This window comes from Falco biarmicus, chromosome 3 (assembly GCF_023638135.1).
Source record: "Falco biarmicus isolate bFalBia1 chromosome 3, bFalBia1.pri, whole genome shotgun sequence".
Classification (NCBI taxonomy): Eukaryota; Metazoa; Chordata; class Aves; order Falconiformes; family Falconidae; genus Falco; species Falco biarmicus.
This window is the reverse complement of record NC_079290.1, coordinates 60,369,571-60,397,415: the sequence shown is the minus strand read 5'-3', so window position 1 is coordinate 60,397,415 and position 27,845 is coordinate 60,369,571. Positions and strand designations below refer to the sequence as shown.

The 27,845-nt window shown below is 39.2% G+C and overlaps 1 protein-coding gene across 9 annotated transcripts in view; it reads right to left on the bottom strand.

The window, feature by feature from the left end:
* PTPRM (protein tyrosine phosphatase receptor type M) overlaps nt 1-27,845 on the bottom strand; it is a 481,749-nt gene that overhangs the window by 280,418 nt on the left and 173,486 nt on the right. For all 9 annotated transcript variants that reach the window (XM_056332147.1, XM_056332148.1, XM_056332152.1 and 6 more), the window contains exons 6-7: nt 13,169-13,343; nt 651-944 (exon numbers count right to left, since the gene is read on the bottom strand). In XM_056332147.1, coding sequence (XP_056188122.1) covers nt 651-944; nt 13,169-13,343 — 469 coding nt within the window. The remainder of the gene's footprint in view (nt 1-650; nt 945-13,168; nt 13,344-27,845) is intronic.

Genomic DNA, 27,845 nt, shown 5'->3' with positions numbered 1-27,845 from the left:
TATAATATCCAAAACAGGAGGCAAGACTGCTACACAGCGCCACAAATCACACTATCTCATTTAATGAAAAGACATGCTGTCAGTCACTCAAGAAAGCAGTCCTTTGCTAAACCTCATCTGTTAACTGAAACTGAACAGTGTATACTTTTGTTCTTACATAGGATCTCCTTCCACTTTACAAACATTTGAAATACCTGACATTGAAAAAAGGAAAAAAAGAAATTTTATCCCAAACAAACAAAATCTTTAACAAGCTTGGGATACTAGCCAAAAAAAAAAAAAAAAAAGAAAAAAAGAAGAAGAAAAAAAAGATTAACTAACCTAAAACCCAAACATATGTTGGCAAGGGTGTGTGTGTGTAATGAAACAGAGAGAGCCCAATGCATACCTGTTTATTTATACAGCACTCTACACTGACCACTTTAAGGCATGCACAGGCATGATTTCATCTGCAATCTACAGCGGCACTGAAGTTTGGTTTCAAGGTCACTGTAGCTGGCAAATGCTAATAGCTTATACTTAAAAACATTCACTCTTAATTCCTGCAGCCTGCTCATTTAAGGTAGACAGTAAAAAACTGCTAGTGAAATAACATACTTATTCAACCCTAGAAAGATGCTTACAACTTTCCAATCCCTTTGAGTACTCACCAGCACATTTTGTTCTTGTTTTGAGAGCTGGGCCAGGAGATCCGGTTCCTCCTTCACCTGGTCTTGTAAGTAATACACTGATTTCATATTCTGTGTCAGGATCGAGGTGCCCAATCTTATAGCTCGTGGAGTCCACAGGCTGTATATCATACCAGCTTCCACTGGAAGTTCGATACTCAACTTCCCTTTGAATAATGGGTCCATCCCCATTGATAGAATTGGCATTCAACTGTATCCACAGGTAAGTTGCACCGACTGAGGACAGCTGAGGTGGAGCAATGGGAACTGGTGGCTCTGAAGCACAATAAGTCACAAAAAGTAGCAATGATTATACCGCCATTTTTTCTACTTCTAAAAAATTCAAATAAGCAATAGGTTTTGTACTATATTAGAGCTGAAGACTGCATAAAAATACGGATATGAAGAAATTTTCACTACATATCAACTTGTTTCCAATAAACTGCAATATGCAAACCCGTCTGCTTATGCACTTGGCGATTTTAACATGAAGCTTTTGTTTATACCATGTAACTTCAAAATGGGTGCAACTGGCATTCTATTCACTAAACATGACACGGCAATTTTTAACTTCCAATACAAAAAGAAATATGAACTCAGGTTTTCTTATCAAAAGACAGTTCTTACTGGATGGAGATATAAATCCTACTCAATACTAATATTTTTAAGCTGAAATTGATATTGTAGTCTATCCTTAGACATAGCCAGAACAATGATTTCTGCATGAAAACAAAATGAATTTTTTATCCATTATTTCCCAGGAACTGTAATACTCAGCCTTGATATTTTCAGACTTCTGTGTAGGCAGATTAAATATAGCCCATACTGGGACCAGGGCTGTTTAATATCTTTGTCAGCAACACAGACAGTGGGATTGAGTGCACCCACAGCAAGTTTGCCAACACCACCAAGCTGTGTGGTGCAGTTGATAGCTGGAGGGAAGGGATGCCATCCAAAGGGACCCTGGAAGGCTAGAGAAGTGGGCCCATGCAAACCTCATGATGTTAACAAGGTCAAGTGCAAGGTCCTGCACCTGGGTCAGGACAATCCCAAGCACAAATACAGGCTGGGTGGAGAATGGATTGAGAACAGGGCTCAGGAGATGGACTTGGTGATGTTGGTTGATAAGAAGCTCAACATGACCTGGCAATGCATACTTACAGCCCAGAAAGCCAACCGCATCCTGGGCTGCATCAAAAGAAGGGTGACCAGCAGGTCAAGGGAGGTGATTCTCCCCTTCTACTCCACTCTTGTGAGACCCCACCTGGAGTGTTGTGCTCAGCTCTGGGGTCCCCGACATAAGAAGGGCATGGACCTGTGGGAGTGAGTCCAGAAGAGGGTCACAAGGATGATCAGAGGGCTGGAGCACCTCTACTATGAAGACAGGCTGAGGGAGTTGGGGTTGTTCAACCTGGAGAAGAGAAGGCTCCACGGAGACCTTATAGCAGCCTTTCAATACCTAAAGGAGGCTTATAAGAAAGACAGGGACAGACTTTTTAGTAGGGCCTGTAGTGATAGGAGAAGGGTTAATAGTTACAAACTAAAAGGGGCTAGATTTACGTTAGCTATTAGGAAGAAATTCTTTACTGTGAGGGTGGCAAGACACTGGACTAGGTTGCCCAGAGAAGCTGTGGATGCCCCGTTTTGTTCAAGGCCAGGCTGGATTTTGAGCAACCTGGTCTATTGGAAGGTGTCCCTGCCCATGGCAGGGGGGTTGGAACTAGATGATCTTTAAGGTCCCTTCCAGCCTAAACCATTCTATGATTTTTCACGTCCTATTATCTTTGTTAAATAGAAGGAGTTTCTAAATGAGAGCTGGGGGAATTGTTGAGTCTTTACTATGAGTCTGACTGTATTTCATGTAATTGCTTGTTTTCACTAACAACCATACAGAAGCAGTACTCTTTCTCACTGAGCAAGCACGTGTGCAATCTCTTGATAGGCTGCATTGTAAAGATTTTAAAAGTGAGCAAAATTTTAAAAACACTTTTATTTATTAGGTGATGGACATCTTATTTTAAATTAAACTGCTGAAGTAATTTGCAGACATGTCTTTTTAAAGGTAAATAAATTATTTTTTCCCTATTGATTAAGCAGGAAATTACTTTGCTGTTTCATGCGTCACATCTGTCTAAAATTCACCTTCCCATTGGTTAAAATATATTTAAGTAGAATAAAACCAGGCCACTGTAATAAGGCCCTGTTTGATCAAATATTCTTTAACGTACCTATCAGTAAACATTGCCACCTTCTTAAGGCTACACAGACTACATAATGAGCACAGAACATCTCCCTTTCCTAAGCTGTGGATTGAGATTTATTCTCTTCTGCTAACCATTTCCTAACATGTTGAGATATAGGTAGTCAAACAGAAGAAAAGTGTAATTTATACATTTCCCAATTTTCTCAAGGACTTCAAAGTCAGAGTTAAAGAACATAAAAGAATGAAACATAAGGGAGAAAGGAACTCTGGAAATAAGTATTGGTATTTCCTGAGAAAAAGTAGAATTGTAGAATTGCTGTTTTAACAAACATGTTAATTATCCTATGTGATGCTACCTTTTTTCACGTACAGAAAGAGTACTCAACTCACAGAACACTAAGTACATTGAAGATTACTGTGCCTCAGACAGTTTCTAATTAGCACTATACACTTGCACGTAAGCTTCAATCTGTGCAATCTGTTAGTAATTGCTAAAATATCACATCACAAAATAGTAAACATAGGCAGTGGTATTAGATATATTTTCACCTTAACAAAACTAATTGATTACTATCATGAACATGATAAAATGGGCAACAATCCAGAATGTCTCCAAAGATGTCTACTAATTATTACTGATTGGGATAGACATAAAAATAGTTTAATATATTTTGATAGATTCCAGTACATAACAAAAAGCATTGTTTACATTTTCAAATCAGAATGGAAAACACTATTACATGTCAGTAGCAATATATGGCAAAGCAATGTCACCAGTTAGACACATACTGCAGTTTTATTGTAATTATTGTCCCTGTAGTATACGAACTATGGCTTCATACAGCAATAGCATGTCTGGAAACAGTTCTGACTTGACTCGAAATGATTTAGCATCAATTTAAATCATTAGGCTGTTTTGTGAACCAAGACATGAAATGGAACTTTTATAGAGCATCCTAAGGCATTTACTTAGCCATGCTGAAAGAACAGTTAATTACTTTCAAGTTTCAAATGCTACTAAAGGCTGTTGAAGTGCCATTCAAAATGCGAACTCAGGAGTTAGGTCACTAAGGTTAGTGGTTACACCAATTCGTTCCAAGTACTACAAGTACTTGAAATAGACAGTATTTTATTGTCTTTTTATCCCTTGGGGCATGTTTTTCATTCCTTTGTGACCACAGTAGAAAAGGTTAATGCAAGCTGCATTATTTCAGCAAAGCCTGCATATACTGCAGTTTAATATTAGTAATGTAGTTTAATAATAAAAGTAGTCTTCCTACCAGAGATCAAGGTTACATAAAATGAGCCTTTCATTACAGATATGATGCTCATTATTAAGTGGCTGGTCATAAACATGAGACCAAGAGTTAAGCAGACACTTTAATACAAACTATGTACTACCAAATATAATGAGACAATTTAATGACTAAAGTATGAAAGCTGTTCTTCTGACATTAATTTGTTCCTTCTGTAAGTAAAATTGTTTATTTTTTTTAGGATATTGAGGAGTTCAAATCACTTAATTAGGTAAATACCAGACTGCAGCAGCACTGTCTTCCACTAGAGGCAGTTTTACTGGTGGCCACTACGATAGTCTCAAAAAAATTCCATGCATATTATTTTCTGATTAATACCTTTAAGAAAATGGTACAATAGACCTGTGATTTTACAGCTGTGTACATTCAAGGAAGGATTTTCAACTGATTGCATAAACAAGTTTGTAGCATAGGCTATTTAGTACAATGGTTTAGCTTAGGAGTTCTTCCTTGTAGATACCTTGAAATAAGTAAACAAAGCTATTCAGTACTGTGAAACCCCTTAAAGATAGGGTTTTGAAACAGAATGTTAACTCAAAAGAAGAAGGTAAGTTTATCCATAATTTCAAATGTAATGCTTTTTAGACTTTGGACAGACAGGTGATGTCTTCTTGAATTCTGTGACAAATGGTGATGGGCATAAGCCCTTATGGAAAGAAAATAGTGGCCACCTTACAGAGCCAGAGGTCTGCAGATGACAAGAAAGTTTTAGGTAGATGCTCTCATGTCATCCTATGTAAATGCATAATTTACAGTAAATATGAGAAAAAGACAAAGCCTTTATGATAAGGAGCAGCCCTTCTCTTATGCAGAGGATAAAACCAAATCTAGTCATACATGCATATAACCTATTTATTCTTATGCACTTTTATATTAATTTGAAACATATTTGAAACAGTAACTCCTTTATTTACACTGTTTTGTATTTTAAATTATACGGAATTTCCAAATGTCTTCTACAAGATCCTAACTTCTTCCTGTTTTCCAGTTTTAAAATTTTAATAGGGAGGGAAAAGGCACCACACAGAGATGCCAGTGGAGATAATGGAAATCTCTGAGATTTAAGTGAGTTATAGAACACAAAAAAATAGACATTTCTTTTCTGTGGCTTAGAACACCTAACTTGAAAAATGAAAAAAACCCTACTTCAACACAAACAGGAACACTTTTCAATTTTTCTTTTGAGGTGAATGTGTGGGAGAATGGAGCCATGCTACATTTGCAAGGGAACAGGGAAGAAACATTAATCCTGCAAGCTATTTTTTTTTTAATTAAATAGTAACTGTTAGAAAGATAATGCCACAACATCCTCAGGTGATACCGCTGAGCACATGACGAGTAGGTGAGGTGATAAAAATAATGTATCAATCATCTCTGATGCTATGTCCACAGTAAAAACATCATAATTATTACAAATCTAAGCAAATAATTGTAATTTTACAGTCTTAAAATCAATTAAACAGCTTTATTTTAAGAATATTTTCTTCCACTTTCCTCTCTATTTTGTTTTTTTATAAATATAAATACTGTGCTCCTCTTTTCAGCATGCAAATGATTCCGTCCCTTTGGAAACAATGGAGAGCAGTGCCATTTTGCAGCATGTAGTTGTGGATGCAGGGCAACAAGTAACCCCACTGATAACAGAAGGCACCGCAGTGATTTTGAAACACCACAGCTCTTCATGCAATATTTTCATCAAAAAAGTCTTTAAATAATTCCTGCCAAAGCATGTAATAATTGAATTAAACAATATCTCTAAACAGTATAATGCATAACACATTAGCTAATTTTACAGTATTCCTTTACTGAGACTGTTCAGGATGAAAACTTCACTTGACCCCGTATCCTAATGTTCTTAAAATTACTTGTAAATTCATCATTTAGGAAAATGTCATTGTTATGTTTTACACATATTTTGAAACTTTACAGAAAAATAAGTGTCCTTGTACTATACAATGATAAGCCTATGCAGGTACAATTTATTAGCTGGACATTAGCAGATATCTTGCTAAACCCTGTAGTAGTAGTAGTACCACCCATCCCTAAGGACCCACAAACTGTTCCCTTCTCCAAACACGATTCCTCTCAAAACCAATTGTTCTCACTTCCCCGCTCCTGACTCACCAACCCTCTTCTAAGACTGCAGTACTTCACCTCGCACTGCTCTCACTCCATCCTCACCTGATTACCTAAGTGGTCTAAACCCATCTACCCCTCCCATGCCCTGCTTTGCTCAGTTTTTGTTTTCTCCTCACACTATAGTCACTATCCCCACATTCCAAACACCACTAAATTCCCACTCCACATTCGGTTTGTTTGTTGGTTTCTTTTTTTACCCTAGCCTGTATCTACAAGCTCTATGCCTGCTCCTCTCTATGCCTTCCACTCTGCTGTTGTTCTACGGATGCTTCTTCCTAGCACACGCTTTTCCTCTACCTTGCTGCACTAGACAATTCCTCTTTTCAGAGTTCCCTTTTTCACTGGCCTTAGCCCCCATTCTCATCCCTTACAAATATATACACACATACGTATTTTCAAATAGGCATGTGTGTATGTAAGTTTATCTTCTACTCTTTGTCATCTTTCTCCCTAGTTTTCAGTGCTTATGTAGTCCCAAATTTTCACCTGCTTCCCTTCTCATTTCAAAACACCTCCCAGATTGCCATGCCTTTCAGTCCCAACACTAACAACCTCATCTGAACATGCACCTTCTTGCCCTTGCAACCCTTGCTACCACATCATGCATCTCACCATTTTGCCTTTACAGTAAAGCACAGGTTAGGTAAGCTCACAGCTTTTGATTCCTGTGCCTGGATCCAGCTTCTCCCAGAGGAGCACAGAGCACTGCTTGCATTTAAATCCCATTCACTGTACCTAGAATTTGGGGGAAATTTCAGAATTTAACTCAGAGAATTCTCAGAGTCTTGGTGGGTTTTAATTAGAAGCTTGTAAATTGACTATACTTGAAAACAGATCTTCACAGGACGAGAAAAACAGTATTCTTGACATAACTATTACCCTCCTGAAAAAAAGTTCCTGCTTTAAAGTTGAGAGTCCTCAGCGCTTTCCTAAGATGGCTGAACTACCTCCACCATTCTGGCTGGAGGTTTTCTCAAAACCTTCAAGCTGCAGCACACCCCCACACTGAAAAATATCAGCCTGAAGTCAGTTTGCCAAAATATGAGCATCTGAAAGCATGCCTTCATGGTAGGAACTGTCAGGCAACCATAAAAATAAGTCCTAATACCAGCACTGTTTGCAAAAAAGGGGTAAAGCCTGTGCTGATGGATCCAGCATGAAAGGTTAGCAGGCAGAGAGAAAAAACAGATGTTAAGTACCTGCATGTATTTAATGTATGGGAACAACTGATACCACAGACAAGCAATAGTTAATATTTTCTTACTGTGTCTTCTTCTCAGAATGATTTTGCCCTCCAGAATAAATTCTTTGCTCTAGAGGTCCAGAAGAGGTTTGGTTCTGTTCCCAGTGTTAAATCTTTCATTTGGAAAGATTCAGACATTTAAGCTGCCAGCATTACAGATGGCTACCTTTCTATGCCCTTGCTTAAAAACCTAACAAAATTCCTTTTAACCAATTTGACACCTAGGTTTACCTTGTTTGAACTCAATAAGCAGTCTGAACATTGTAATAATCTGATGTCTGCTCAGACAGGCTCATTCTGTTCTCCTAAATCTAATCTGTGTTGTATCTGCCCGCTATTAGAAAGATTCAACCTAGGGACTGTATGTAGAAGTCTCATTTACTTCACCAAACACATTTAATCAATTCCACCCTACTATTTTCCTTTTGCTCAATGTTTGATTACTTTTATATCACCTATTAGATACGAACTGCTGTTTTTTACAATAAGTGGGTGATCTGACAAGGCCAATTTCATGTCTCCCATTAGATAAAGTGACATTTCAATCCAATTCTCTGACAAACTTATATGAGGATACAGTGTAGTTTAAGCACACACAATGACAAAGCACCGTCTTTTCAGCCTTTCCTATCAGAACAAACACTCAGGTAAATTGAAAACCTCCCCTTCGGGATTTGTTTAAATAGAGCAATCAATACTTTATTTCACCTTCCTCTAAAAGACATATAAGATGACACAAATGAATTTAAAAAAAAAATAAATCCCTTTTCTCATTCTCGTTTAAGGAGAGACTAATTGTTCACTGGCAGGCTTTTTGCTCATTAGTTAGACAATATCAATGTTTACAATTCTTTAATAAGATAACATGGGATTAACTGACAGCTTTTTAATTGCTTCCTCCCCCATACAGATTAAACCTTGTTATAACCATATCTGCTCAGGTAAAAAAAGAAAGGGGGGGGAGGGGGCGGGGGAAGAGAGAGAAGAACATTTGGCAGTTTCTGCTCAGGTAAAGAAAAGAAGCAAGAAAAAACCCCAAACATTTGGCAGTTTCTTACATATCTCTCATCTTCAAGATTTCATTTCTATTCCTTTGTGTTTTCAGGTTTGGTTTGCAGCATCTGATACTAGCAGCCCTTGTGCCAATTTCAAAAGTTCTAGTACCTGGTTTGCAGTGCAACACAGCATCACACTACAGCAGCACTACAAACCTTACAGAGGTATACATAGGTAACTGGAATTTATTTAGAGTAAGTTCCTATTTAGTGAAACTATGTCTACAGTGAAGTAGAATGGGTGTTGTACACAGCTGTAACTCACTACACTGTGCAAACATCCCAACTTAAAAGCCAAGATACTTTGAAAATATCCCAACTCCAGTGCAGCATTTACTTACTTGCAACTTGAGTTACAAGTTCAGTAACCACAATGAAACAGAGAGAGATAAATGTGAAGAACTGATGCTCTTTAACTTACAAACATAAAGTTTGACTCCCCTGTCATCCTAGCAGTGTAATTCTAGGGAAATTCCTCTTAAGTCAGCTTGGTTACACCAGTGTAAATTAAAAAAGAATTAGATTCATTGTTTGCAACAAAGAGTGGGGAGTAATTACACCACTGTTTCTACACATACTATTATTAAACCATCAGTAATTCCCAAGTATACTAAGCATTATATACAATATGGGTAAATGTACATTTTTCATGATTTATTGATGGTGATGGATTAAAAAAGATATATCTGCATTGAAATCACTCACTCCATTATCTTTGAATTCTGCTAACTAACATTGCAGACAAGCTGCTGAAAAAAATAGTAAATACAATTTCTTAATTATAGGTCATCAATAAGAAAGGGTATTTACTAATTAGGCCCTAATGCTGCTATTTCAGCATAGCCATCTAAAGGTTTTTACAGCACAATGTTTAAAATGGGTCTTTTTAGGTCAGAAGGAATGACCTGCAGGTGGTCTCATAAAAGCTCCAATACAGGCAAGGGGGATTACCATAATTACTTTGCCGCTCTACAAGTAGTTAATGGGATTACACCCAAAGGCTATCCACTTGCTCACAGTGCCTAGTGCAAATTTTCTGAAAGAACCTCCACAAGCACAAATGCTTTAACGATACGCTTCATAATTTTATCTACTGCACCACAAAAGGAGCCCTAATAAATTAAAACACCCTAAATCTGAGAAACTGAAAAGAATCTAACTTACTCAGCTTCCTGTACCTCCTGTCACTGAGGCAGTAAATTTTCCACCTGCCTCCTTCAGGCAGTCTCCATTCTTCATTTTCACTGATGTTAGGTCTGAAAGATGTTTCTTCATTCCTATTGGGATTCACAGCCCACACTTTCTTTTTTTTTGCTGACTTATATTTACATTTTTAGCCACCTCTTTTATTTTGTTTTCATTCTTGGACTGAAATAACCTCAATTTTTCCACATTTCCATAACGACACTCTCATCTCACCCACTCTGTTTATTTCTTCATCTGTCCATTCTAGTAGCTCATCTAAGCTTTCACACCACAATTTGTTTTGTCTTATCTTCATACACTGGTTATTTGCAACTTCCTTCTCCTTGTCTTGTCATGTTTCTCTCCATATTCTCTAAAACACATTCACTAAAACCATATTCTTCCATTTGGAAAAAAGTTTCTTCTTCATTGTGGCTTTCTTGTATCTTCTACTGGTGACCTATTATTCCCCAGGCTAACCTATAGCCTGAGTTTTTTCTTCTCCAATCAACACCTGTTCACACTGCTCTAACCATATCACCTCTTCATTATTCCACTCCTTATTTTCTTCTTAAATATCCCCTTCAATTTTTATTTAATTCAAAAAAACCCACATCCTATCTACAGCTTAACTGCTAACATTCCTGTATCTCTTCTCAACGTAAACTCTATTGTCCTCACTTTGTCTCATCATTTTTTCCCCAGAACTTTTGCTTTGCTTTAGTATTTTGTCCTGATTCCTTATTTATGCCACTGAGCCTCCTCTCCTTCAAACTCTTCTTTCTGTCATGGCTTAACCCTGGCTGGATGCCAGGTGCTCGCCAAAGCTGCGTTATCACTGCCCTCCTCAACTGGACAGGGGAGAATATATGATGAAAAGCTCATGTGATGAGAAAAGGACAGGGACATCACTCACTGATACACTGTCACAGGCAAAACAGACTGAACTTGGGGAAATTAGTTTAATTTATTACCAGTCAAATCAGAGTAGGATAATGAAAAGTAAGACCAAATCTTAAAAAACCCCCACACCTTCCCAGGCTCAACTTCAACAATTTTCTGTCGTCCCCCCCGCCCAGCAGTGCAGGGGGACGGGAGCGGGGGCTGCGGTCAGTCCATCACACGCTGTCTCTGCCGCTCCTGCCTCGCAGGGGGAGGCTCCTCACACTGCCCTGCTCCAGCCTGGGGTCCCTCCCGCGGGAGACAGTCCTCCATCAGCTGCTCCGGTGTCAGCCCTGCCCACGGGCTGCAGTTCTCCACAGCCTGCCCCAGCCTGGGTCCCCGCGGGGTCACAGGCGCTGCCAGGACCCTGCCCCAGCCTGGGTCCCCGCGGGGTCACAGGCGCTGCCAGGACCCTGCCCCAGCCTGGGCTCCTCTCCCCGCGGGGTCACAGGCGCTGCCAGGACCCTGCCCCAGCCCGGGCTCCTCTCCCCGCGGGGTCACAGGCCCTGCCAGGACCCTGCCCCAGCCTGGGTCCTCGCGGGGTCGCAGCCTCCTTTGGGCACCCACCTGCTCCGGCGTGGGGTCCTCCACGGGCTGCAGGTGGGGATCTGCTCCACCACGGACCCCCACGGGCTGCAGGTGGGGATCTGCTCCACCACGGACCCCCACGGGCTGAGGGGCACAGCCTGCCCCACCGTGGGCTTCACCACGGGCTGCAGGGGAATCTCTGCTCCGGCACCTGGAGCCCCCCTGCCCCTCCTGCACTGACCTGGGGGCTGCGGGGCTCTGCCTCTCACATAGTCTCACTCCACTCTCCAGCTGCAAGTGCTGTTGCACAGTAACTTTCCCCCCTTCTTAAATGTGTTACCCCAGAGGTGCTACCACCATCACTCTTGGGCTCAGCCTTGGCCAGCGGTGGGTCCATCTTGGAGCCAGCTGGCACTGGCTCCATCGAACATGGGGAAGCTTCTCACAGCCGCTCACAGCAGCCACCACAGTAGTCCTCCTGCTACCAAAACTTGCCCTGCAAACCCAATACACCTTTACTGCTAGCTTCTCATACACATGCTTTCTATATTGACTTCAGAAACAAGATCCATGGTACATTTTCAGATGTAACAGTTATCCTACATCTTTCTTATTGTCCTACATATAAGTTGCCTTTAGCAACAGGATTGTGTCTTCAAGAAGTTCTGACAAATCTCATACAGGTTTATAAATATGCAAAATAATTGAAAAGTTAGGAGAAAGAAAAGGGTAAATCCCAGATCAACTAATAACAAAGCCCCTTATCCAGTTTGCTGTCTGCAAGTAGAACTCTGCAAGCTCTTATACTGGAATAGGAACTGATTCTTTAATTAGATTACTAAATCATAAGAAATGTTAATTTGTATCTTAACCCAAAAGATAAAACCTAGAGCAGAATTTGGAAAGCAGAGTGACAAGAAAGTATGACACAAAATTAATTTCTTGCTCTGTTACTCCTTAGCCTATAAATTTCTTTAATTCCATTAGAACATCTAAAATTAAATAATCTCTGATAATCCAAATGCTACCCTCAAAAGAAAAAAAGTATTATCCAACAAAGGATACTGTTTCTAAAATCAGAGGTTGCATAATAGATGCAACTGTGTCCTTCCTAATTCTCAGCGGAAAATCCCACACCTGTGGTGGATTTAGTTTTAGGGCAGTCATTCACTCCTTGCAAACTTGGATCAAATTTATTTCAGAAAGAAGAGAAAAAGAGCTTTTAGCCCTTCATCTCACTTGTTTCTTGGACCAGAAAGGAAAGATACATTGCACAATTCTGTGGCTCCACAACTTAGATGCTAAAGAATATGGTTTTGTCTCTGACAAAACAAAAATAAAATTTTGTTCGTCCAAAATACTAGTATAAAAGTAAGAAGCAATCAAAATGAAATATAAAAGCCATGAATATTAAAAAATTGTTTTAGCTGAGTTTTTTTATTTAGGATGGACAGACCTGTATGCGTTCTATTTACATGTATTTCCTGCTATTTTTAGAAACATCCCTCCATGTGTTGGAATATGTGTATTTTATGTTTGTTGTAATGTAAGTCTTTCATATTTTGCAGTAAATATATTTTTAGAATGCAATCTCCACAAAGGAGGTAAATAGCCAGTATATGTTCATCTTTTTCAAAAAATCTTGTAAAGACATATAGTTCTAAACAGTACCTTTTTGGAGAAATATTTAAAACAACAATCAACAAGTAACTAGTTAATTAGCCCTAGCCTTGTTACAGCTGGATAGACTGTTAAGATTTACATAAATAGAGTCTATTTACTGAACCTCTTATTGACTTTAACAGGCTATGGGTAACATTCTTACTGAATTAGCAGTATCCTTATTCCATACACTGAGCATGCAAATACTTATTTTTATTGTTAAATACCTTTGACTATCAGTTCTGCATAGTTTGATACACCAACTCCTCCTTCTGTCCGGATCATGCAGCGATAGTTGCCAGCGTCCCGCTTCGTAGCATTTACCACACTAAAAAGAGCTACAAATCGGCGGAAGTTGAACACTTTTATGTCCTTCAAAGGTGCATCCCTTACATAAATACCCTAGGTGGAGAAACAAAAATAAAGAATATTGTTAGTCATATTAAAAAAAAAAAAAGTACTGACAACCTATTTTATTTCTCTCAAGTTCCCCAAGAGGGGAGGCAAGATAAAAGCAGAAGTCTGTATGTTACTTTTACAGATGTTTATGCTGTGTGAGACTTTACTGCCTTCCCATGTGAGTTACAACCATTCATCATCAGTATGCGACCGCTGATCTGAACAGCTGCTTTCAACTCTTTATAGATTAACTAATAGAAAGATTTAAGAGCAATGTAACATTTACTTGCTTGGCTTACTTTATACAAATATTTAACATCATTTCTTTTAAAGAAACATGAAACCCAGCATACTCGGTCTCTGCTTTCTCTTCCCCTCTTGCATCTTGCACAGCTTGCACAGAAATGTCAGTGGATGGTTTTCATGCAGCAGCACCTACACATGACGTTATCAGCCACGCAGGTGGAAGAGACTAGGCACAGATTTACCAGGCATATGACCAACAAGGCTGAAGATGTCTCCAACTTTCACTTACTCAGCATGATACTGGGAACTGGGCAGTTTCTACTTCAGTGCAGTGTCTCATCCTCAATTCAACATATTGCATGCACAGCACAAGAAAATGAGCTACGTAACAGCAGAGGAGCACAGGGCCCAGCATAAATCCCATGCTACTGGCCTGCTCCCTCGTGATCCAGTGCATGGCTGCAGGAGTGAAAAAGGAAAGGTAGCAGACAGAAGAGGGCAGAAATGACATCTTGCCATGTCCTCTGGCATAAAGATGAGGACAGAGAGAATTGGGTCTCAGATCCTCATCAGAACTTGTGCTTCACCTGCCTATGAAATAGGATATGTGCACTGTGAACACTCAAAACCCCTCAGAAAATGTATAATCATTGAATTGCTAGAGGCGGCTGAAAAAAAACCCATACAAAATATAGTGACAACATTTACTCAAACAAGCACACAAGAAAGGCACACTTTTCACACAAATACATATTTCAACAAACTGAAGGCTACATTATCAAAACACCAAGAGTAACTGGAGACCCCCAACTGGCACCTCTCAAAAGACACTCTTTCCAGGAAAGCATATGAACAGTCTGATGCTATGTAATGACACCGGTTATTTTTAGTAGATCTTTCTGACTTCAGGAGCTTCAAGCATGGCAAGGGTCCTGCACTACCGATCTTCTATAAACCATCAATACAGCTGGTGATGTGTTTTTCTGCCCTAGAGTTTGTCGTTTGTCCAGCAGAATTTAAGACCTGTATAGGAAATACCTCATTTTGTTATGGACTTTACTTGCCACTGTATCAAAACTATCCTTAAAATACCAGTTGTAACCAAATAGTTTCAAATAAGAGCCACATAAAATTAAATTCATCCATAAATCACAAAACCAAGTCAAAGTTAATTATGCTATTAATGCCAAAGAAGCAGCTTAATTAACAGTAAACACTAATTCTCATGGACAGTAAGGTAGAGTTATTTCCTCTTCAGAAATACATGTGGGTGATGCACAGCTTATTTAAGAGAAAAATTAAATGCTTGTAAGATGGCCAAAGAGGAATACTATCATACCTTAAAAATTACTCAGTCTTAAATTATTACTTAAGAATTACTTCAGATAATTGCCAGGTCCTTAAAAATCCTAGAACTCTGAGCTTCTGATAAACTGGCTTCTCTGACGTGGCATGGCAGTTACAAAACCCAAAACTTAGAAAGAAACATTTCAAACTACTTTTTCAAAACTACCACTTCTACTGGTTTTGCCACTGTAACATCATTCTAGCAAGAATGGCTGCAATTAGCAGGGAGCAAGCAGAGCAGGTTAATTATGGTTTTGGAGAATGAATATTTTTTAAAAGCAACATTGTCTTTTACCTAAAATGATAACTGATTAATCTTAATTAATTATCAGAGCTGCTGACAAAACACATCATTTTAAAGTATGTTTCTGAAGCTTCCATACTCTTTAAGGACTCTGTGCATAACCAAGTAACATGCTTACACTACATTCACCAATGCTAGATTTTCCTTTTTTCTAGTTCGCAACATCAGGAAGCTTTACACAGGCTATTTTATCCTGCTGAGAAACAGGGTAAGTTATTCTCTAAGGAGCAACACACTGCCACACACTGATTAATTGTAGTACCTAAACTAGCTCAGCTCATTTAGAGTGTGAACAAGCCCCTCTGTACTCCTGCCTGCATGGTACGTCCACCCTTCCCTGCAGGGTACCGGCATCCAGAGTCTACCAGGACTCTGAAGAGTTATAACATAATTGAAGAACTGTGTAAATATTTTAAGAATTATTTCTTGCTGTTCCCACCCAACAAAGGCTACAGGACACTGTTAAAGGGAGAAAGAGGTGAAGGGAAAGGACCAGGCAATGCCCAAGGCAGTATAATTTCTGCCTTAATCTGTAGCCTGTGTGGACAGGAGACCATGGGAAGGTGTGATGCACGCACACTCCCCGCTGGCCCTGCACAGAGGGTTGTGTCCTACCAGGCCTGGCCCCTCAGACCTCCGAGTGGCTGGTAGAAATCCTGAACAACACAGCCTGGGTTGTCATATAAACTGCCAGCAGTCCATGAAGGGAACTGCTCCAATGAAGCAGCTGAAGTTGCAAAAAGAAGTCTGAGGGCAGTCAAGAGAGGCTTCATAGCCTTGGGACAACCGGTTAAGGGATTAGGAACACAAGCAGTGTTCTTCACTATCCTACCAGTCACGAGGAAGGATGAGGGAAGAAGCAGGAAGAGCCAGCAGATCAATACCTGGCTCCGAGCCTGGTGTTACTGGCAGAACTTTGTGGGTTTTGATCATGGGTTGGTTTATATGACACCAGACATGCTGGCAACAGATGGGGTACACCTGTCTCAAAGAGGGAAAAAGATCTTTGCACAGTGGTTAGCAGGGCTCACTGAAAGAGCTTCAAACTAGGTTGGAAGGGGGAAAGGGATAAAACCAGGCTCGCTAGAGATAAGCCTGGGGGCAGCACACCCAGTGTGCTAGCAAGGTCCTTCGGTCTGCCCTCTCAATAGAGGTAGGGGATTGGACATCCATGTGGCAGGAAAGACACAAGGTTGATTGATGTGTCAGAAACCAAAGAAGCACTTGAGAATGGACACATAGGATTTAAGGGCTTCTCCCCGCAGAAAGTTGGCGGGAGCAATAGCCCAACTGAAGTGCATCAAAATCAATATGTGCAGCATAGGCAACAATCAGGAGGAGCTAGAAGCAGGAAAACTATGACATAGCTGCCATCAGAGAAACATGGTGGGATGACTCACATGACTGGAGTGCTGCAATGGATGGCTATAAACTCTTCAGAAGGGGTAGGCAAGGAAGGAGAGGTGGTGGGGTAGCCCTGTATGTTAGGGAGTATTTTGATTGTCAAGAGCTTAATGACGGTGATGTTAGGGTTGAGTGCTTATGAGCAAGAAGTGGGAGAGTCAACAAGGCAGATACCGTGGTGACAGTCTGTTACAGAGCACCCAGCTAGGATGAAGAGGCAGATGAAATATTCTATAAGCAGCTAGAAGTCTCATGATTGCTAGCCCTTGTTCTCATGGGGGACTTCAACATACCAGATGTCTGCTGAAAATACATTACAGCGAAGAGGAAACAGTCCAGGAGCTTCTTGGATGTGTGGAAGATACCTTCCTGACACAGCTACTGAGTGAGCCAACTGGGGAAGGCACCCACTGGACCTGTTGTTTGTGAACAGAGAAGGACTGAGGTTGGAGGCTGTCTTGGGCATAGCAATCATGAAATGATAAGAGTTTCAGTTCTCGGAGAAGTAAGGAGGGGGCTCAGCAGAGTTGCTACACTGGACCTCCAGAGGGCCAGCTTTGTACTGTTTAGGAGCCTGGTTGACAAAGTCCCTTGGGAGATAGTTCTGAAGGGCCAAGGGGCCAAGGAAGGTTGGACATTCTTCAAGAAGGAAATCTTAAAGGTGCAGGAGCAGGCCGTTCCCATGTTCTGAAAGACAAGCTGGTGGGAAAGACAGCCTGGCTGAAAAGAGAGCTTTGACTGGAACTCAGGAAAAAACATAGAGAATTCATGACCTTTAGAAGGAGGAGCAGGCAACTCAGGAGGACTACAAGGATGCTGTGATATTTTACAGGGAGAAAACTAGAAGGGACAAAGCCCAACTAGATCTTAATCTGGCTCTTGCTGTAAGACAACAAAAAATGCTTCTATTAAGTACATTACCAACAAAAGCAAGACTAAGGAGAATCTATCCTTTAGAGGAACACTGTTTCCCCACAGCATTCTCCTGGAAAAACTGACCACTCTTAGCTTGGACAGGTATATGCTTTGCTGGGTGAAAAACTGGCTAGCTGGCTGGGTCCAAAGAGTTGTGATGAATGGAGCGAAATCCAGTTGGCAGCTGATCAGAAGTGGTGTTCCCCAGGGCTCAGTACTGAGGGGCCAGGTATGTTTAATATCTTTATCAACAATCTGCACAAAGGGATTGAGTGCACTCTCAGTAAGCCTGCAGATGACACCAAGGTGGGTGGGAGTGTTGATCTGCCGGAGGGCAGGCAGGCTCTGCAGAGGGGTCTGGTCAGGCTGGACCGATGGGCCGAGGCCAGTTGTATGAGGTGCAACAAGGAGAAATGCTGGGTCCTGCAGCTGCAGCAACCCCACGCAAAAACGCAGGCTTGGGGAAGAGCGGCTGAAAAGCTGCCTGATGGAAAAGGACCTGGGGGTGCTGGTCACCAGCCAGCTGGACATGAGCCAGCAGTGTGCCCAGGGGGCCAAGAAGGCCAACAGCATCCTGGCTTGTATCAGAAGCAGCATGGCCAGCAGGACTAAGGCAGTGACTGTCCCCCTGTACGGGGCACTTGTGAAGCGGCACCTTGAATACTGTGTGCGGTTTTGGGCCCGTCACTACACGAAGGACATCGAGGTGCTGGACTCTGTTCAGAGATGGGCAATGAAGCTGGTCAAATGTCTAGAGCACACATTTTATGAGGAGCAGCTGAGGAACCTGGGGTTGTTTGGTCTGGAGAAAAGGAGGCTCAGGGGGGAACCTTATCACTCCCTACAACTACCTGAGAGGAGGCTGTGGCAAGGTGAGTGCCCATCTCTTCTCCCAAGTAACAAGTGATAGGACATGAGGAAATGACCTCAAGTTGTGCCAGGGGAGCTTTAGATCAGATATTAGGGAAAATTTCTTCACTGAAAGGGTGGTGAAGCATTGGAACAGGCTGCCCAGGGAAGTGGTGGAGTCACCATCCCTGGAGGTATTTAGATGACAAGTAGATGTGGACTTGGCAGTCCTGGGTTAACAGTTGGACTTGATGATCATAAAGGTCTTTTCTAACCTAAATGATTCTATGATTCAGCCCCACAGGACACATTTCCCATCTTTTTTGTGCATAAGTAGAATGAAAATTGGAAGTGATCAATGCATTGCAGCATTTATCATAAATTTTCATTTCACTGTGGTCCCATAGTCTTTTTCACCTTCTTCTGATTCCTGAACACACTAATTTCCCCTTATTGCAAATGTTTTAACTCCTGTTCTACAACAGGAAATCTTAGTTTGATCAAATAATTGACTTATTATGGCCATGCATCACATAATATCCAGTCACATGTCAATAATTTTGACTGAAATAGGGAGAAGCTAAATCACATTTCGGAAACACACATAATTTTGCTCAAATGAACAATTTACATGAGTCTTAAATATAATTCAGCTTGGCCTTACAAAAGATTTGAGCATTTTTGCCCCCCACCAAAATCCACCTGTGAAACAGGTTATTAATAGTGGCTTCAAAATTCATGAAGGAACTCGAGAATAAAAAGTGTTTGTTATTATTAACACACATGTGAAATATAGGTGAGATTACTATTAACAAAGATTATCTTGACTGACTTCTTTTAAACATTACAAACTTACAGGGGCAAAGTACAGAGTGTCTAATTATATGTTAGAACTCAAATAGTCCCACAGAAATCACTGGCATGACATTTCCTACTAGAATTCAAAGGAGATAAAAAAAGATTTTTTTTCTTTAGTCTCTTTGAGAAAAAATATTTTCAAGGAAAACATAATGTCTGGAGCAGACAAAGATTAAGAAACGTAATTGCTTCACTTTCCACAAGAAAAAATACAGCTCAAGAGAGCAAGTCTTCCCTCTCTTCTGGGATGACAGCAAATGAGTAGGAGAGCTACCTAATTGATTTAAACCTGAGCATAAAGGAATGGTAATGAAGGTAATGAATTCATTTATAAAAGTTCAATCCACAGGTATTGCAGAAGAGAGTTTAAAAGGCTGCAGAGTAAAAAAGGAAAAAGTCTACACCTACAACCTCTCCCAGATTCTTATTTCAGCAATGGACAAATGGCAAAAGACTATTTTTAATCTGAAAAAAACACTATTTATAATTTGATATATAAATATAGAATGGCTTCTGTTTTAACTGTACCCACATGGCCAGCTTTGCTTCCTTTATTCACATTTTGTTCTCCCTGACTTACTGCACAGTGTCTTCAGGAAGCTGCACAGGTGTGACACTGGTCACTTTTAGTTAACTACCTGAAATCTGGAGGAGAATGTCAATAATGTTTTCTTTTCAATATTTAACAGGACCCTTTAAGCACATTTTATGATAAATGATAAGCTCTCAGTGCTGATTCTCAATAGCTGTTTCATTTAGAACAGCTAGAATGAAATTAATTATATCAAATGAACATTCATTTATTGAACATAGTAATACATCCCACCACAACTTTTTAATGACATTATTCTTAGTAGCATTCACAAAAATAAGTTTTTAACACTCACTGATGACATTCTTAAGTCCCACAAATAAGAGATCACTTACAATCCATTGCTTTACTAATTATAGTCATTAAAACATTAATCACACTTTTTTAAAGATATATTCTGAAACTTACCAATAGGTCTTGCAAACTCCCACTTTTTATGTGGAAACCTGAGTCTTCACAAATATCTCATATCTTATTGGAAATTAAACAAAAATTCACAAGTCTGTGATTTATTAATCCCATTCCAGAAAAATACAAAATTGACAATTTACAATGCAACACTATGGAACTCTATATTAAACCCCATTAAAACAGGTTGTTGGAGCAAATTTGTAGCATCCTTCTGTTTTCTGAGTATGGTTTATTTGTTTTAAAAACAATTGAAAGATAAATATTGTTCTTTTTATTATTTTACTTTAGCCATGCCTTGCCGTGTGGAAGACTGAGGCTTTACTGCAGATTAAGTTTATTAGCTCTTCCTGCCTCCGGGACTCAGAACTGGGCGAACAGGACACTCCATTCTTTGGAAAGAGGAAACTGTTGCAATCATTTAATGCCAGACCTGCTTGGACTACAAAGGCCATGTCCCCTGGGCAATGCTATCTAACCTTCTTAGAGCAAAAAAAATTTGACCACAAATTGACTGCAAGATGTTGAGATCCAAAAATGAAAATAACAGAGTCCATTGGCCACAGAGCAACCCATACATTTTCAAATGCTCAGAGAAAGCTTTTAAAAAACATAAATATACATATTTCAAAATGCTATTTAAGCCAACTAATGAAAATACATTACTGGCAAATCACATATAAGAATAAATTATCTATTAAGTGATATTGTATTTAATATTTAATATATGGGGATATAAAACATATTCTTCATTTAACTTCAGGATATACACATCTTGAAAATCCATATACCTAGTACCAGCATATCACATGCATACAAAGACCGCTTAAAGCACTTTAAAATGCACATTATTTTTTCATTTTAGGCAAGCTAGAATGAAAAGAAATAGGTTGATGGTTATTTAAATTAGACTTACAGTCTCTTTTAGGCAATGAACGAACTCTAAGTCTTCTAAATGAACAGCAATTTAGCAGCAACAAGATATATATTAAACCTTTCAGAAATACTTTTTAACAAAAATGCTGCAGTAATTCAAAGGGATTGAAGTTCTGGGATATTATATCCAGCAGTACCACTGCATTAATCGCTCTCAAGGAATGTTTCAACAATTTTGCCAGAAGAGACTTAAAAGGAAACATCAGTCAGTCACCCTCTGTCCATACAGGTAGATTAAGCAGCTCTTCATACATTTAATAAAATAAAGAGTTTGCATTATTCTACATTTAAATATGCGCATTTATAAAATTATGATTAAAGTCATACCAGCGGGATCTCAAATAACATCAGCAGTGCCAGAAGTAATTTTGTTTAAAATATGTATGAAATTAAATCAAATAGTAATTAATACCTCAACAAAATTGCTTTACAGAGTTCATATCATTCCAATAATTAAGACAGTTGGCTCTACCTCTGAATTTCTAGAACTGCTTTCATAACCAAGACAACTGTTTGTCAGTCTAGATTAGAACCACCACAAATCCTGTGATTATCCTCTATTTATTCCATCTGTGTAAGTTAACAAGTGTATTTCATTCAAGTAATGAGGCCATGCTGGAAAAAGATTATTGTCCTGTTTAGAATTATTCTGCTATGAGCCAGAATTACACTCGGCATGTGTAACTAATTGGCATTCAAGCAAAATGTTATTATTTTACCTTTCAAGAAAGATTTCAGCTTTTGATATTTTAATGTTTGATAACTGAGCCTTTTCTTCAAATCACATTGCTCTCCATAAAGCTCTGTTTATTATGATACCTGGAGCTGCCAGGTAATATAAAATGTTACTCAAGTTCCATATTGAATAGTCATATTATCAAATATCAAGCAATGACATCTATTTGAAGATATAAATAAACATACAGAAAGTAAATAAAGACATTATTGCATTTTCTGCAGTCGTTAAACTCAGTGTAATTTACCCAAAGCAGTTACTCTGTACTTACATACTGAAATATTTTCATATCGTTCTGACAGGAGCAAATCTGTTATTATTACATGGAGAGTTTACAAGAAAAAAAACCCCAAACCCTGCTCAATCTATTTTTTATTTTCACATTAAATTCCAGAGCAATTGAGAAGAGTTTACATTTTCTAAGAATTTGTAAGTGCTCACAAACTATGTAAAAAGTCCAAATCTTCTTTCCATTCATCTTTAATAGCAGACAATACAATACAAAACAAAATGACTTGTAGGGAACTACATCCTCAGAAATGTCTGGAGAAAACTGCACTTCTCTAACAGAGAGATTTATACTTTAGCCAGAAATTATGGCAATGATCCATGTATCTGCTAAGCATTTTGCTGAACTCATAGCCCTACTTGTAAAGTCATTTAATCTAATGCTGTATCTTATTTCTTTGAAATATGCAAACTAAATGCTTCTCATCATCCTTTTTGTATTAAAAATTCCAAGAGTTAGGAAGAACACCTTGCTAAAAAAAAATTAAGAGAACATATATAGGATTTTAAATACTCTGGCTTGAAATTCTGCAGATGCCAGGCTTATGGACAGGCTGGGAAGGAGCAGAGTGATGAGGAGAATACGAGAAAGTAAACACCGTTAGCATAATTCTCATCCATATACACAATGCAAAGTGATCCAGTACAGGCATTTGTCTGCCTTTTCTATCCAAGTACCTAATAGGACAGTTAAAAAACAGTGTGCTCATGTTCCACATTCTCTTCTCTGGAAAATTGTTATCTCGTTTGGAAGAATAATAGCATGGGATGAAGCAAGTCCCAACATGCAAGTTCTGAGGACCTGAAGTCCGCTCCAAAGTTTTAAACAACCAGAACAGCAGGAAAACCAAAGCATACCGAGTCCTACAAAGCAGGCAAGGAAGCAGTAGCCAAGAAAGAGGCACGTACATATCTGGCAATGAGAAACAATGCCCTGCTAAGGGCAAGGCAGCAGCCTCCTGAAAATTCTTCCAAATCAGAGGAATGAATGGCAAGAAGAGACACATGCCTATGATTAAAGAAAGCCATAATAAACCTCTCAACTGTGACAGTGCAATTTCTGAATAAATTACAACCAGAACAGTAATAATAAGTAATAAGTAAGGTAGTTACACCTTGGTTCATGTAACAGGGAAGCTACTGTAGAGGGGGGTTTAGCTGGAGGTGTTTCAGTCTTCATTACTGAGTCAGTCACATAGTTTAACAGCTCCCACCCCCAACACATACCTTCCCCTATGCTCTCTTTCCTTTCTATCATCTTCCCTTTGGGTTTAATTTAATTTAATCTTTACTTTGGTCCTCCTTGCCTCAAAACAGCTTCAACAGCCCTGGGTCTTAAAAAAGAAGTCTTGATTTAACTCCAATTTGAACACGATACCGCCCAGCAGTAAGTTTGTATGTTTTAACTACAGTATTAATTGTAAAGGTCACTGTTTCTTTCTCCCAAAGGTCCAAGAGAATAGCACAGAAAGAGTACTGAATTTACTTTATCAATTGCCTAACTCGTACATGTTCCCAAGTGATTCTACTGCTGCTGAACTGTGTTTCATATCAAGACAATCTTCAGGGTCCAGAAAAAGAAATACCTAACATGCTTTTGAAAAGCAAGCTGAATTTAACCAGCCCTCCCAGTGGCATAGTTCAACTGTTCCATTATCTCAGGTTTGCTAATCACCTTGTACTACATTATTTAACACTCCAGAAAAACTGGAAGATTAACATATCACACTGAGTTTCCTGAAAAGAGAACACTGCTTGGGTCACTTCATTTTCAAACTCAGACAAGAATATCAGAAAGGTTAGACTGATAAAAGTAATTCCAGGACAATTTTTCTTACAGGTCACTTCATCAGGTAAGAATATATATGAGGCTGAATAGCGATGGAGGAGAGGGATAGATTTACGTGCAACCCCACTAACTTGTGCATGTCCATAAATGTCTGCACGTAAACAAATTTTCTGCAAATCAATGTATGTAGTCAATTTATTAATCTCTGGGTTTCTGAACACTTCAGAGAGTTCTAAAACAAGGAAGAAAGGAAGAAGAAAGAACAGCTACTTGTTACCAGAAACTTTTTATCCAGAGTCCAAGTTTCATATCATCCTTGTTAAATAAAATAATAGTCGCTCTCTTAACTGGCACTTTAGACACACTTCATAGACATAAGATGCAACAGAGCATCTTCAGTGAATGAGTAGGATCGAAATCTACTGATTTTTCATGTTACTGGCAAACAAACTTTGCCAAGTTGTCTCCAGCTGTCTTAAGGTTTTGCAGTGTTGTCCATAACCAAGGTCCTAGTGGATGTCACAGAGTTTGCAGTGTACCTCTAAAGGCAAAACTTCTATAGTTTGTGATTTTTTCAGATTCACTTTTTCCCCAAAATCTCTTTTGGTCACAGGAGATTAACAAAGAGGGAGAGGATGAAGAGTTATATTTTTGTGATGAAAAACACTTTTTTCAAGACAAAAATTTTAATACCTATATTGAAATTTTCCAGACTCCACATTCCCTTCATAAGCAGGAACAGCTGGTATACTAGCTGAAAACAAAATGTGCATTTCAGTGCCACAAGCACACTTTCGGCAGTGCAGCATCTACCTCTGCTAGACAGATGCTGAAAGGTCTTTGGAGACCACCACCCACTATCACTCCTTGCAACCTGATGGATGGCTGGCACCACTACAGAGATAAGCACCTCTCTCCTCACTAGCCGCAATACTTTTTTTTTTTTTTTTCTATCGTGTCAAGGGTTGTTTAGTTTTCTTGAAATAAAATCATCAAATTTGCCCACATCCCCTGAAGTTTTTACTTGTTTTTTGGTGTCACTACCAATGTGGTCTGTGGTGCTCATTGATATGAACAGTTTCTGATTTAAAGGTTTTGACTAATGTCATAATGTAAACCTTCACAGCTGCTTCTGTCAGGTATTTTCACCAGAAATCTACTATTTTGGCTAACTTCATAAACTTCCACATCACTTAGGAATGGTGGAGCCAGTTCATGAGGCTAGAAGTCAAGTTTATTCTTCCATTTCCCCTTACCTGCATTTTTTAGTATTAATAGCAAATCACACTGATGTTCCTTCATGGTTACTGACACCTGGTTCTTGTGCTGGGCAGGACAGTCCAAGTGGATTGGTAGGCTTACCCTGTAAATTACCTTTGCTGGCCAGGCTTCTGCAGTGTTTCTGAGCGGGAGAACATAAAGCCCATTTTTACCTCTACTATTACAGTGCCACCATCTCATACACGTAGTGTAAAGCTAGAACACAGATTCAAAGTAGCTATCGTACCATCAAGCATTTTAGTTTTTTCAGCTGTGCATTTCATTGGTCATAGTATCTTTGTGAACCCCAGTTGTGCTTCCCTTGCAAGAACCAGCCTGAGCAGCACACTGCTGTGGAGGAAAGATTTCATTGTGCTTGGGTGCAAAAACAGGAGGGTGGCAGGTTTGCAACCCATTTCCAACACTTCTGAGAGTATGTCAGTTCCCTGATTTCGAGAATTTAGTCCCTAAATCAATCTCAGCACTCCGAGGGTCATGCCAGTGATAAGAGTACACCACTTGGCCTCACTGATGTCAACCTATAAAGGAAAAGATGATGTCCAAGGAGCAAAGTCACCTTTACTGTACATCCTACCACACTCCAAGCACATTTTGATTATTCAGCTGCACATAGGTTACTAATAAGAACACTAGACTGGATGTTTTCTACTGTTCAGCTCCAAAACATCACTGGAGCCAAAACACCTTACAGATACATTGATTTCAAGATGTCTTTCTGTTTCTTGCAAATGTTCACTAGGATTTATCATTAACGGTCCACAATTAATTTCTCCTAGTCTCTGCTACCACTAATAATTGAAGATTTGGTAAGAGAAATCTTAGCATCAGAGAAAGATTTATCAAATCTATATACATATATGAGTAAAACCAGTAAGCCTAGGTAAAAAACAAAAACAAAAACAAAACCAACTGGCTGGTGTTATCCTGATAGGAGACTGCATCCCAACAGACAGAAAAGGATTACTCTTAAGTGTGATGAAGCCTTCAGCCCTAGGCCCACAGGGAAGAGCTGTAACTGTTCACAACAAAGCTTTTCACATAAGCAATGCATTCATCTTCCTCAAAGGATGAGCATCTAACCTAACAACTCTTTTGTAGGAGGAACTGGTTTGGACCTTTAGGTATACATATTAAAAAATTTATTTGACTTTTTATGCAACCTAAACACACACCATCTTAAGGTACAAAGCTTCTTGTATGCACATTTGCTCACAGCCAGATCAGAGCAAATAAAATAAACATAGATTATTCCAGGAATTTGGCATGGGATCTCTAATACATATAAACATATTTTAATTTTTTTTAAGTTTGAATTGGTGTTTAGAAAGCTGAGATTTGTTACATTTTTTTCTTAATGCCTCTCTTTAGGGAAAGAGAATATGTAAATTAAATTAAATCCTTCTATCACATTTTATTAAAGTTCTAAAAATGCAGAAAAGCAGAAAAATTGAAGTTTGCCTCCTAAAAATTTATTGTGACAAAGTCTGTACAAACTAAACCTTAGGCAGAATTAACAAATGCAAACCCAACTAGCTAATATAATATTGTACACACAAAATCGTGCTGTAAAAATTATGCAAGAAACATGGATATAGAGATAACAATACATTCTTCCACAGATGCTTCACATTCCCTATTCTTTGCATTTTCTTTACTTCACACTTATAAACCATATGAAAAGGAGCTTCTTTTTGCCACTTCCTATACTCCTGGCATTTTACACACAGTACTAGACTGCAGCTTCTGCTTTAACAGATGATTTTGTATTTCTAACACTCTCCTAGCAATATTCTACTTCTTTCACAGAAATTATTGGAACTAGAGTGTGATCAGAGGCTTAATAGGTCAGTGTTCATTGACAGCCAAAGCCCCATCCCAACTGCTTTACTGGGTTTCCTGTATGTGCTCTAATTGCTAAGAGTTTCCTTTCTCTTCCTTTATGATCAACAGAAGTAAAGTAAGAAATAAGAAGTGTAAACTGACAGAAATAGAAATTAACAGAAAAGACAAACCAAGAGGTTAAAATGGGAAAAGAGGAATCTAATCAACTGCTGAAAAACCGTGTACATCTCACTCTCACCTCACCTGAGAAACTCCAATTCAGTATTTCCTTATCAGTGAAGTTGCTAAATGCTATAGACAAGAATAGTGATTTTAAAATATTATCACAGAATCACAAAATAACTGTGGTTGGAAGGGATTTGGGGTGATCATGTAGTCCCAGCCCCCTGCTTAAAGCAGGATCAACTACAGCAAATTGCTCATCACTGCATCCAGATGCATCTTTAATATCTCCAAGGATGGAGACTCCCTAGTTTCTCCAATGAACCTGTTCCAGAGTTTGAACACAGTAATCTTTTTTTTTTTTTTTTTTTTTTTTTTATGTTTAAGTGGAATTTCCTGTATTTCAACTTGTGCCCACTGTCTCTAACTGGCACTAGGTAACACTGAGAAGAATCTGGCTCTTGTGATCTCTACTTCTTTCAAGATCTCCCCAGTCCTTCCCTTCTTCAGATTAACACTCCCAGCTGCATCCTTCTATGTCAGATCCT